Below are 13576 nucleotides of genomic sequence, written 5' to 3' on the forward strand. Positions count from 1 at the left end.
TGTGTGTGTTTTTTTTTCCAAATAAGTTACTACCTTTAAGTTAGTCCCCAATAAGTTCTGGGACTTTAATTCATTTGCTAGACAACTTGTTTATAAAAGAGATACAGTGGAGCCTTGACCTATGAGTTTAATTCATTCCGAGACCGAGCTCGTTAACTCAAATTACTCTGTCAACTCAAAGCAAAAAATCGGCCTTGAGACAGCTGGTATCTCAAAAAACTCGTTAGTTGGGACACTCGTAAGTCAAGGCCCCACTATACTGTGATAATTGAATGTAACCTCATAATAAATTATCTATTCTAAATATTATAAAGTGGTGCCTTTAGAAAACGCCCCAAATTTTATATAATTATTTAAGCATTTGCATTACTTGAAGTTATTATTATCATCTAATTATACAATTAGTTATTTAATGCCTAGCTTCACAACTAGACTACAAACTACAGAAAGATAGGGTGTTTGTTTTATTCTAGAATGTGGCACAATGCAAGTATCTAGAAGGCCTTCCGGGTAGTTGCTCAGTGAATACATGTTAAATTAATAAACTATTGTATGACTTTTCAAAGGATTTTCGTGATGGGTAGTGAAGATTTCTCTTTAATATCAGAATTTAAAACCCAGTAACAACTCTTCTTTCAATATCTCTGGTGCATTCTTTTATAATTATTTTTATTTGTTTTTCAGGTAACACAAAGTCAATGAATAAAGCAAATTATTCTGAAGTGTCTCAATTTGTGTTCCTGGGACTTTCTACCTACAAACCAGTGCAGCATTTCCTCCTGGCCTTCTCTACAGTGTTTTATGTAACAATTGTTCTAGGAAACCTCCTTGTTGTGCTTACAGTGACTTTCGACTGTCGTTTACATTCCCCCATGTACTTCTTTTTAGCCAACCTCTCATTGATTGATTTCTGTCTTTCAACTTTAGCAGTTCCTAAGATGATATCTGATTTATACTCTGGGCACAAAACCATAACCTTCCAGGGATGTGTCATCCAGATGTTTGTCCTTCACACCCTGGGGGGATCTGAGATGGTGCTGCTCATTGCCATGGCCTTCGATAGATATGTGGCCATATGTAAGCCCCTCCACTACCTGACTGTCATGAGCCCACAAATGTGCATTTTGTTTGTTTCTGGTGCTTGGGTTATAGGCTTCATTCACTCAGGGGTTCAGATAGCTTTTGTTGTTCATTTGCCTTTCTGTGGTCCTAATGAGATAGATAGCTTTTACTGTGACCTTCCTTGGTTTATCAAACTCGCTTGCACAGACACCTACAGAATGGAATCCATCGTTACCGGCAACACTGGGTTTATTTCCTTGGCCACCTTATTCTTGTTGATTATCTCCTATATCTTCATCCTGGCCACTGTATGGAAACACTCTTTAGGTGGTTTGTCTAAGGCTCTTTCTACTCTCTCAGCTCATATCACTGTGGTGGTTTTGTTCTTTGGACCATGCATCTTTGTTTACATATGGCCATTGCCCACAGTGGCAGTGAATAAGTTTCTTCCTGTTTTGGACTTTCTGATTACACCCATTCTGAATCCTATTATCTACACATTGAGGAACAAGGATATGAAGATGGCAATGAGGAGACTAATTAGTCAACTCCTGAGTTTGAGGAAGATCTAAATAACTCATACGCCATAAATGACTTTGTAAATTTTCAAGCAACTTCAAGTAATACAAATGCTTAAATAACTATAAAATTTGGGGCTGTTTTTTTCCAAAGGCACCACTCTGTAATATTCACAATAGATAATTTATGATGCTGTTACATTCAATTATCACAGCATCTGTTTTTTAAACAACTTGTTTGGCAACTGGATTAAAGTCCAAAAAAATGTTTATGGGAAGTTAATGAAAAAGTATAGATTAAAGACTTAGAATCTGCTGAGAGTATGACCTCAGACATTAGCCTTCCTGGATTCAAGTGAATTAACTTAGAGCTAATATACTCAAACTTTTGAGGAAACTATGAAATGTGCAACTTTCCTCTGAATCAAACCCAGGATATGAATAATCAAATTATATATTTTTCTGAAACATAAAAAATGTGTGAGAGAGGTTTAAAGAAAGGACCAAGTGATATTTTACAACTGAAAAGGAAACATATGAAATTATGAATTCAAGTAAGCTCAAAAAACAGACTGGACACAGCAGAAGAAAGGATCAGTAGATTCAGACAAGTCAATAGGTATTATCTAAACTGATGTACAGAAATTAGGAAAATTTAAAAATCAGAACAGATAAATATAGGGTGTCTGCAAAAAAGGTATACATACACTTTGAATAATTAGAAAGGCAGTATTTATTAAAATAATTTCTTTTTCTCAAAATTGAGCTGTCAGCTGTTAAAGTGTGCATAAATTTTTGGGGACACCGTGTGTGTGTGTGAGTGTGTGTGTGTGTGTGTGCGTGTGTATACACACACACACATATACATATATTTGCAGAAATAGTGATTGTTTTATTTAAGGGTCTATGCCTCAGACTCTATCTAAGTTAGCAGGACCATGTTATCTCTAAAAGGCAATATGAAATTTGAAATACATCTGGTGCCATGAATTTCAAATGAGGGGATATAAACATGTATATCTTTTTGAGGCAAGGTGTAGGAAGAATTCTTAAAAGTTTTGTTATATGTAGTAATGAACAATTCACAAATATTGTACATAATCTAGTTGCTTATTATGTACAGGGCACCTGAACACTACAATGACTTAAACAAATAGTTTATTGTAACTTTTATTGGTGTAGATATTAAACCCTTTCATCCATTTATAAATATAAAGAGAAGTAGCAAACTACTTAAAGGTTGTTAGTATACCCATCATTCTATTTAATGTATATCTTCCACAGACAATTACATAGTTTTCACAAATTACTAAAACATGAAGTTGAGGGAACAGCATTCTATCCAGATTATAGTTATAATTCAATTTTTATCTGAATGTGATGTAAAATGAATAATGATTACCTTTATACCATCTTTTCAGATAGGTAGTTAGAATGTTAACTAATTGAGAAATAAATTTATCCATTAATGAACAAATATAGCAATATTCAATGCACTGACATATTGACAAAAATTTAGAGAAGATCTATGTGAAATTCCTTGCTCAAGAAAATGCTTAGCATAATAAAGAATTTCAAGATATGTGGTGGGTGTTGAAGTAACAACACCAACAGTAATAATAACATTAACATTGTTATTAACTTCAATTTATCCTTGAGCACAACCAAAATCATAATTATAAAGACTGGCCAAATTTCCCAAATCATTTTGCATTCAACGATCAATAAATGATTGTGGACTATAAGAGAATTGGGGAATGTTTCCCAGTCCCACATAACAGGGCAAGAGTGGCTAATTTAGGGATCTTACAGTGGACATTCTGATATTGTAAGACCCGAAATATCACAGAAATCCACATGCTAACATTGTAGTCTCTTAATGGCATTTCTAATCTCTTTGTTTCTTAGAGTGTAAATAGCTGGATTTAGGAGAGGTGTAATGACCGCATAAAATACAGCGAGAAACTTGTCCACCCAGGTGATGCTGAGTGGCCACAGGTAGATGAAGATGCAAGGCCCAAAGAACAGCACCACCACTGTGATATGGGCAGTACAGGTGGAGAGCGCCTTGGATGCTCCATCCTTAGCGTGAAGGCAGACAGTAAACAGAATATAAGAGTAAGATATCAGCAACTGTGTGAAGCAGATGGTTGCCAGTACCCCACTGTCAGCATTTATCAACATTTCTAGAACATAGGTATCCATGCAGGCTAGCTTTATTACCAATGGAATATCACAAAAAAAGCTATCCAATTCCCTGGGTCCACAGAAGGGGAGCTTTATAATCATAGCTAGTTGGCTTATTGAATGCACAAAGCCAACGATCCATGATGTCATCACTAACAGAATGCACATGCGTCTGTTCATGATGCTGGAGTAACGAAGTGGCTTACAGATGGCCACATAACGGTCGTAGGCCATTGACACAAGCAGCACCATCTCACCCCCTCCAAAGAAATGTCCAAAGAAAATCTGACACATGCAGCCTCCAAAGGAGATGGTCTTGTTTTCCTTGAGAAAGTCTGTGATCATTTTAGGGGTGGTGACTGAGGAAAGGCAGAAATCAATGAATGAAAGATTGGCTAACAGGAAGTACATAGGGGAGTGCAGATGACGGTCAGTGATAATTAGGAGCACAATGAAGATGTTGCCTAAAATGGTGATCAAATAAAGTGAAGCAAATATCACTAGGAGGAAGGCCTGTAGCTCACATGAGTTACATAGCCCAAGGAAAATAAACTCTGACACCACAGACTGGTTAACTTCTTCCATTTAGTCCAGTTTGTTTTAAATTCATCTGAAGAAAAAACATGAAATTCAACTTTTGAGTAAACAGTATGTGAATCAGGAGAAGAGGATCTTTTATACATTATTAACAGGAGGGTATACTGATATAATCACTTTGCGCCTTATCTTATATACTTCAACATTCACACATTCTACGACCTAGCCGTTTCATTCCATTTAAATACCCCAGATAAACTCTTGCATATGTATATAAGGAGAAATTTATAATAATACCCGTAGGCTGGACAATGCAATATTATTGTGACAAATAAAATACAGCTTATATACTGATATAGTTATATCTTGGTAAGATATAATAATAAAGGGGAAAAAATCCAAAGCAGATCCATTCAGCATCATTTTAATAAGGTAAAAAACAAATAGAAAAATAACTATACTTTGCAGGAACTGTATAAATGATAAAACTATGTACAAAAAGAGAAGATGCTAAAATGTAAGTAACCTCAAGTGTGGGAAAGCTGAGGGTGAGCATGAGGATGAACACATCGCAGTTGTATGTTATTATCAATTGTTTAGCTCTTGTATTAAGTCATGTTTTCATCGGTGCAATTTTTTTAGTAAATAGACAAATACAACATGGGCATGGAAAAATGGTGAGAATATGTTTTGAATCAAGGATTATAATCAATTCAATACTGTGGACCTGAGATAAAACAACTTTTTAATAAAATGATATTTTGCGTAGCGGATATATGCTAGAAAAATAGTTTTTATATGTAAATTTGAAAAATTGAAATAATATTTAGCACATGACTAAAGGTTAATGATTTTTTATTAATGCTTAAATACACGAATCAATCAGTTAAAAAAGAGATATTAATACTAGTCTTGCCAAAGAGACGAAACTTTTTCACAGAGTTAACTAAGTAGAGAAGCAGATAAATCAAGGAGAAGGTGAAAGAATAAATGTTCTAGGCACAAAGAAAGGATAAATCATGAGCATCTGGAATAAATATTCTCTGTTCATAAAACTCAAATCTTTTGTAACCTGCAAGAAATTACTCAAAGCCTGAAGTATACCTCCGCCACAATTGAGTCCTGAAGTTGAGTCTTGAATATCGAACTCTAAAATATGTTTGAAAGCTTATTTTGCTAGAGATTAATAAGGACTACAGAGTACAGAATCTGGTGTTAAGTTTTTCATTTGAAACAAGATAGCTTCTGAGAAACTAAAATCTGGAATTCTCGGCAATGTCTAAAGTGATCCAAAAGCTGTGATGAACACTGGGAGAGAGACTGCGTCACGTTCTTGAAAGATTATTTTTGTGTTACATATGAGAGGGTCCTTGGGTCCTGAGGATCTGGCTGTAATTTTAGAGTTAGGTAAATTCTTCCATTCTCAACATGTCCATAGGAAGCTACTTTCATTCAGTATCATATGCTTTATCATGATTTTTGAAATACATGTTCTCCCAAACAATCTTTGGCAGAGTAAATTACATACACAAATTAATTAGAATTCTTATCACAAGTTAGAGAAAGTTTAAGTTTGTCTCTAAAAGAGTTATTTTTGCTATTTAAATTACTTTAAAAAGATCTAAAATTCCTATTAAGCTGAAAAGTAAATTTATATATGTCTCTTTTAAACATTTTTCTCTCTCCTCCCAATTTTTCTTCTCCTCTTTTCTTCTCCTCCTCCTCTTCCTTCGTTTACAAATATTTGGATCTCAGCCTTTGCCATATAGATCAATTATCTCTAACAGCCATTACTAAGTTCTTGATGGTGTTCCTAGCCCTCTATCAAAGTTGGGAACAGCTATATAGCTTTAAATTTTTTTCTATATAACTCAGAGCTATACAAACATTTTTAATCACTCACAATAGCAATCATACTCATTTTGTCAACAAAAGGTAAATGGCCAAACACAGTTAACAGAGAACCTATTAGAATTAGGAAAGAGTGTTGGTTTAGGGAAGAGTTTAGTTTGTTAAGAAGAAATATGATTTCTATGAGTCAAGAAAAAAGATGCTCCTTAAGAATTAATGTTCTATGAAAAAGCATTGACATAAGAAGAAATATAAATAACCAATAGTTGTATGAAATATATTCTCTGTATCTATAATAATTCTGTTATTTTTCTTGGCACTAATTGCTTCAGGGTTTCCTCTAATTTAGTCTGGACTTACCCTCACTGTTGTCTATAATTGAAATTTTTATTGATTTTTTTTAATTTAGCACATGATTATCAGATATCAAGGATGAAATAAAAACAAAATTAGAAAGTGCTAAGTGTACAAGAAGCTTTTAATTTGTTCTAATATGGCCAACAAGAATTTATAGAATATTTTCTTACTGCACACTCATCCCTTCTGGGCTCTTTAGATGAAAAAAAAAGAAAAGAAAAGAAAAGAAAAGAAAAGAAAAGAAAAAGACCCAAGGTGCTATAGATTATATCAAAGAAGTAAAAGTCTATTTCTTCTTTTTTACCTAATACTGGCTTTAAAAATTGTTAATATTGTTTTAGTTGAGTTACTAAAGTAAAATATTACTGCTAAAATAATTATGTTAATATCCATATTAATAATACCGTTATAATAAATTTTCAAGCATGTTCTAGGTGGGAGAGATAAATCTTCAGTTTCCAAGAGTATGTGTAGAATCAAAAGACTTGAAAGCAGAACTCACCAAAGAGAATCAAAACTTAAAAGAAGAAAAAAAGAAAAAAAATGTGAAAAAATTTTCAGTTTTCCTTTTGGAGCTGCTAGTTTCAGGATCATGCCCAAACTAAGTCTCTCTATCTCTCTGTGTGTTTCTCTGTCTCTCTCTGAATGCATCCTATGTGCTAGAAACTTTCACTTATATTGTCTAAATTAATCTTCACAATAACCCCATGAAGTATGTCTTACTATTCTGGGTTGGTTCTCAGTGCAACCTGTTAGAAGTCTCAGGGCTGATAGCATGACAGGGATGCACACCCAGTACTCTCTGACTTTAGCCCTTCTCCTTCTGTGATAGCATTCTATATCTCCTGCTGTTCCAAGAGCATTCATTCCATTTCCATGGTAACTATTGACTGTTAATAGCTTTCGAGATATTTTCCTCCATGTTTTCTACTAGGCTTCTTTCTGAGCTAAATCATTAATAATCAGTTTTCTCCATGTTGGAACTTTCTTTTAATTATAGTACATATCTGTGCCTGGAAGAGTTACTTAACCCATGAAAATTGTGGAACCTGATGATTGTGGTGCTGTGAGAATATGAAAACTTCCTCAACGAGGGCATTGAAGGCACTATGTGACTGTATAGAAGACATATCTTTGGATGCTATAGGAAGTCCAGAAGTACCAGGATGTAGCTGAGAGAAACAAAAAACCTTTGATATTTCTGGTATCTATGAAGCAATGTATGCACAACTTCCATCCTAATTAATATGTATGGATATATGGTATTAAAACATTTTGAAGTTGTTTTCAGTGTGACAGGGGAAGGTAATTAAGGGAGAAATTAAGAAATTTACAGAGTATAAATTATATTTTCTTACCCGAGACACCATAATTCACCACATTTTTTCCCATGGATAAAGCATTGTTCATATTCTAACTAGAATCTGAAACAAAGTCTTATTTCAGCAAAACAATCCATTTTCTGTTGTGACCAGTGATCGTGGGAGTGTGAGGCATATATTCACTATAGAGAGTAGCCTCTGGGATAGGAAACGTTCAAGCTAGTCATGCTATGCTCTTTTGGGACCTTTTAATTTCTGAGTTTCTCTGAATTAATAGTATTACCTGAAAGTGTGCCCATGGTCAAAGATAGACTTGGTGAGTACAATTATATAAGTTCTAATGATGAAATTTAAACACAGTTTTAAAATATTTCTTCAGTTACTTTTTTTCAAGAAGAACATTATTTCAGAAATCAGTTGTTATTTCTAGTCCCAGCAGAATTCAGCTGACTTGGATGAGTAGGCAGGAGATGACTAGCAGAGAGAAATGAGCCAGTCACTGATATACTCCAATGGTGCCTTGAATTGCTGGTTTTGTAGGGTTTTCATGAAGAGTAGAAAATATTTTGTAGTTTCAAAAATTTCTGTGTTTACTTGAGCAATGTTCTAGGTTTAACATTTAGTAAAAAGCAGCACTATTCATATTCTTCTAAATAACAAAACAATGATAGAAACCTAGCTATTATTTGTAATACTTGTACAAAGTATTATGTAAATTCAGTGTTTTAAGATGACAACACCTTATAGGTTTGAGAAGGAAATATTATGGTCTGACTCTATTTTCCCTTTTTTACTACTTTCTTTTCACTGAAAAAAATAATTTGCCCACATTTTGGTTGCTATTGTTTCCATTTCCTTTCAATGCATTTACATAATTTATATGCATTTACTTTTCCAAAAAGCATGTGTCCACATATATAGTTGGAGGAGTCTTGTTTGCTATTGAGTATATAGCATATAGAAGGTTAATTTAACTTGCAGATTATTTAAAATAAATGTATGCTTAAATACATTCATTTAACAATAATGGCTGCCTTTAGAGAAATAAAAAAATTAAGATAAAATATATTTAAAACACACCTTATTTTTTGTTGAAAAGTAGACACCTTTTAAAAGTGCTCTCCACAAGAACAGGCATGTAGATCAATGGAACAGAACAGAGACCCCGGAAATTGACCCAAGCCATGATGCTCAATTAACATTTGACAAAGGAGGCAAGAACATATAATAGAGGCAAGACAGTCTCTTCAATAAATGGTGTTGGGAAAATTGGATAGATATATGCAAAAAAATGAAACTAGACCACCAACTGACATCATACACAAGGACAAATTCAAAATGGATAAAAGACTTAAATGTAACTTAAATGTAAGTCATGAAACCATAAAAATCTTAGAAGAAGCCATAGGCAGTAAAATCTGAGACATATTTCATAGCACTATGTTTATAGATACAGCTCCTAGGGCAAAGGAAACTAAAAAGAAAATAAACAAATGGGACTACATCAAAGTAAAATGCTTCTGCACAGCAAGAAGAGCCATCAACAAAGTGAAAAGAGAACCCACTGCCTGGGAGAACATAATTGTCAATGATACATCTGATAAGGGGTTAACTTCCAAAATATATAAGGAATTCATACAACTTAACAAAAGGAAGACAAACAATCCAATTAAAAAATGGACAAAGGATCTAAACAGACCCTTGTCCAAAGGGGACATACAAAAGGCCAAGAGACATATGAAAAAATGTTCAAAGTCACTAATCATTTGAGATATGCAAATTAAAATGAGTTACCATCTTAAAAAGACTTACATATGTATATGTCAGAGGGATTGTTAGTAATTGGCTGAGAAAGATAGTTAAACATCCATGTCTCAAACCAGGATGCTGAATTATAGTAGAAAGGGCTACTCTAAGACCACCAACTAAATAAGAATTATAATTTGGAGTTAAGTCATCATTGGGGGAAAATAAACCTTTAAATAAGGTAATAGATAGACTTTTTGAATGTTGGTCTGGATCCTCTCCCAGACTGATGGTGTAAAAAGTAGTAGGCTAGTGTCATGAATATAATTTTAAATAAGGCCAAGACATCTATGAGCTAAAAATTATTTTGCAAGGGTAATGAGGAGAAAAGAATTGAGTGATGGAGTATTGAATGTATTTCTCTTCCCACATTTTCAACAGCAGTATTTTGATGATCTCTTCTTAGACTTAAGAAATGGTACTTTCTGTTTTATCCCTACCTTCAACTTCTTCCCAGGCAGTTATGGAACCTAGAGATCTATAAAGTTATGATTTCTTCAACCTGCTGTTTTCAAAGGAAAATGATTTTTAAAAAATTGGATATCACTGCCTGGTTGCTCTGCATCTTTCTTCTGGCAGTCTGCTCAGGGGAGAAGCTGACATAGGACTCTGTTTTAGAAGAACTGCTAGATAGAAACACATACAACACGTATTCCTTACCTTAAAGAATGTACTATTAGGTTGGTAAATTAAGATTAAGAAATAAAACATTGAGCAGCAAAAGTTAGTATACAGTTGAGAGCTATAATATACAGAGGATTAAAGGATCAACAAGGACAGGACCAATTTGATTGAATAATAGGTAGACTCTACAGAGATGTAGGGGTAAAGGAATGTAATTTCTAATAGTGGAAACCCTATCAGCATAGTGCATGAAAGAGGATAGTGAGTGATGTGAAACAAAAAGCCCAGGCTTTGAAGCTAGGCAGCTATAGTCTGAGACTTGGGTCTGTCACTGATGAACTATGGGAACTCAATCAAGTTATAAACTCTGAGCCTCATGTATTTTAGTATGTAAAACGATGGCCGCAAGCTACATGGGCAAATGCAGGGAATTGTGCCCCCTGTAACAGGAGTCCCAAGGGAGCTAGCAGGCCAAGAGTCAAGAGAGTGCACTTCTCTATCCAGCAGTTTAAATATTCAGGTTTCACGCCCTTGCAGTGTCCACACATATTCTGGCCACTGACTCACTCCCTGGTGTGACTGATAGGTAAGCACCTTTCCACATCACCCAGACCTTACTGGGCATGTGTCTACTGTCCAGTCTCTTCCCCCAGGAATCTCCAGGGAAAAGACTTGGAGAATATTAACTGCAGTTTCCTGGCAAAGCTGTATAAATGGCATGCCTATATTATCTAGTCTCCCCTTTAGTCCTTTCCTGTTAAATAATAACCATGTAATTTTAACAGTATCATTTAGAGAGCTTTTAGGTTAGTGAAGAGTCGCCTTACCCAAACTGAAACTTTCAAATAGTCTTCATGATCTCTCATTATTTATAGTCTAAATGTCCCCTTGCCATAGTTGCTTCTCCGTATGATCCTTATTAGTAAGCCCCCAACAGGGCTTCTCAGCAGCTGGTCTGCTGCCTGCTTATTATTGACAACAGAAATAGAATGATGTCATGCTGACACAACTTCATTTTTATTTCAAAGCAACTTTTTTTTGGTCTATGTCATAAACAAGCAGTTTAAAACAGTTTTATTGAAGTCATAAACAAGTGGATGTGAAATCATATTAAACCAATGCACAACAAGAAAAAATTCTGTTAGGTCAGCTTAGCAAGAATCTTCCTACCCTTGATGTCTCCTCTTAGTAATTTTCCATCCATTCATCCCTCACCCTGCTCCTATAAATAAATCCCCACTGTCTTTGCTGTATTCAGAACCAAGTCCAATTTCATTCCCCTATTGCTATAGTCTTGAATAAAAAGTCTTGCTTACCATTAAAAATAAATAAATAAATAATAAAATTGAGGAGAAACTAAGATGGCGGCATAGATAAACACCGGGAAATAGTCGCCTCCCACAACAATTGAAAATTAGCCCAAAGGACGGAGCAAACATCGTCCAAAACAACAGGAAGGCTGGCTGAGTGTAATTTCTACAACTAGAAGAAAAGAAAAGCACACTGAGAGCCAGAGGAGCTGCGGAGGCTGAGTGCAGAGGTACGGCGGCGGCTCGCGCGCGCGGAAAGGGGGTGGCACCTGAGGACGCGGCTGTCTTTTTGAATCACAAGCTCCCGACTGCTCTGATCTCCGGTTCCGGGAAGTCTCTGGGGACCCAGGTCTCATACGGGCAGAGGCTGCTCTCTCAGGCGGCAGCGGGCGAACTTGGGGGCAGATTTCCCTCGGAGGTGCTTGCAGCCATTGCCGGGACACTGAGACGCGCGACTCCGGGGGCGGAGAATCAGCCATAGCTTCTTTCTCCGGCCTTTTGCCTCCCTGAGACCCCGCCCCACCCGGGCTGCGGCAGAGGCTTTTGCATGTGAATGCCCCAGAACTCTGCAACCTGATAATTACCTAACTGCAGCCGGGCCAGCCAGACCCGGAACTTCCAAGAGAAGGCCCAAGGCCCCGCAGCGGCTTGCATTGCTTCACAGCTGAGCCTCTTCATAGTTCCTGCTGTGTGGCCTCAGGCAGGGGCTGAATTAGCACCTCCTTAGATCCAGGAGCCACTGTACCCAGTGGTCAGAGGGGGACCATTCTCCCACTTCAGACACAGCTGCTTCCCACAGCCAATTGGCCTGGAGGTCAATTCCTCCCAGTGATCCTACAACAAGTGAGGCACCAAGAGTGCACCAAGAGTGTCCACCCCGGGTAACTGGGGAGGCTGAGCCACTGGGCCCTACAGGACACCTGGCGCGCAGGCCACTCTATCAACACAGGGAAGCAGCCAAAATGCGGAGACAAAGAAACAGGTCACAATTGGCAGAAACGGAGGAGGCCAGACGACTGGATATAGAGTTCAAGGCCACGTTTATAAGGTTTGTTAAGAATTTTATGGAAACCGCCGATAAATTTAATGAATCCCTCAAGGAGTATGGTGAGACCATGGAGGTCATGAAAAAGGACCAATTAGAAATTATGCATACACTGACTGAAATAAAGAATACTTTACAGAGCTCCAACAGCAGACAAGAGGATCCCAAGAATCAAGTCAAAGATTTGAAATGCAAAGAAACAAAAAATACCCAACCGAAAAAGAAAAAAGAAAAGAGATTCAAAAAATATGAAGATAGTGTAAGGAACCTCTGGGACAACTTCAAGCGTACCAACATCAGAATTATAGGGGTACCAGAAGGAGAGAGAGGGCAAGATATTGAAAACCTTTTTGAAGAAATAATGACAGAAAACTTCCCCCACCTGGTGAAAGAAATGGACTTACAAGTCCAGGAAGCGCAGAGAACCCCAAACAAAAGGAATCCAAAGAGGACCACACCAAGACACATCATAATTAAAATGCCAAGAGCAAAAGACAAAGAGAGAATCTTAAAAGCAGCAAGAGAAAGACAGTCAGTTACCTACAAGGGAGTACCCATCCGACTGTCAGCTGATTTCTCAACAGAAACCATGCAGGCCAGAAGAGAGTGGCAAGAAATATTCAAAGAGATGAATAGCAAGAACCTGCAACCAAGATTACTTTATCCAGCAAAGCTATCATTCAGAATGGAAGGTCAGATAAAGAGCTTCACGGATAAGAATAAGCTAAAGGAGTTCATCACCACCAAACCAGCATTATATGAAAAGCTGAAAGGTATTCTTTAAGAAGAGGAAGAAGAAAAAGGAACTCTTACCATTTGCCACAGCATGGATGGAACTGGAGAGCGGATAAATACCACAAGATCTCACTTATTTGTGGAATATAATGAACAACATAAACTGATGAACAAGGACTGATCCAGAGACGGAGAGGCATTGATTGGACTGTCGGGCCTTGG

The 13576-nt window shown here is 36.5% G+C and overlaps 2 protein-coding genes across 2 annotated transcripts in view; one reads left to right on the forward strand and one right to left on the reverse strand.

The window, feature by feature from the left end:
* The window catches only part of LOC308531476 (olfactory receptor 4F3/4F16/4F29), a gene marked incomplete at both ends in the record, with an annotated part of 57909 nt that extends 56275 nt beyond the window's left edge, over positions 1-1634 (forward strand). Inside the window, one exon of the mRNA XM_081108408.1 lies at positions 783-1634. Coding sequence (XP_080964534.1) covers positions 783-1634 — 852 coding nt within the window. The remainder of the gene's footprint in view (positions 1-782) is intronic.
* A 1806-nt stretch (positions 1635-3440) lies between these two features.
* The window catches only part of LOC308520990 (uncharacterized protein), a gene marked incomplete at both ends in the record, with an annotated part of 31324 nt that continues 21188 nt past the window's right edge, over positions 3441-13576 (reverse strand). The window contains one exon of the mRNA XM_081093719.1: positions 3441-4352. Within this exon, the coding sequence (XP_080949845.1) occupies positions 3441-4352 (912 nt within the window). The remainder of the gene's footprint in view (positions 4353-13576) is intronic.

This window comes from Myotis nattereri (genome assembly GCF_964212035.1).
Source record: "Myotis nattereri genome assembly, chromosome: 1".
In the NCBI taxonomy this organism is placed as follows: domain Eukaryota; kingdom Metazoa; phylum Chordata; class Mammalia; order Chiroptera; family Vespertilionidae; genus Myotis; species Myotis nattereri.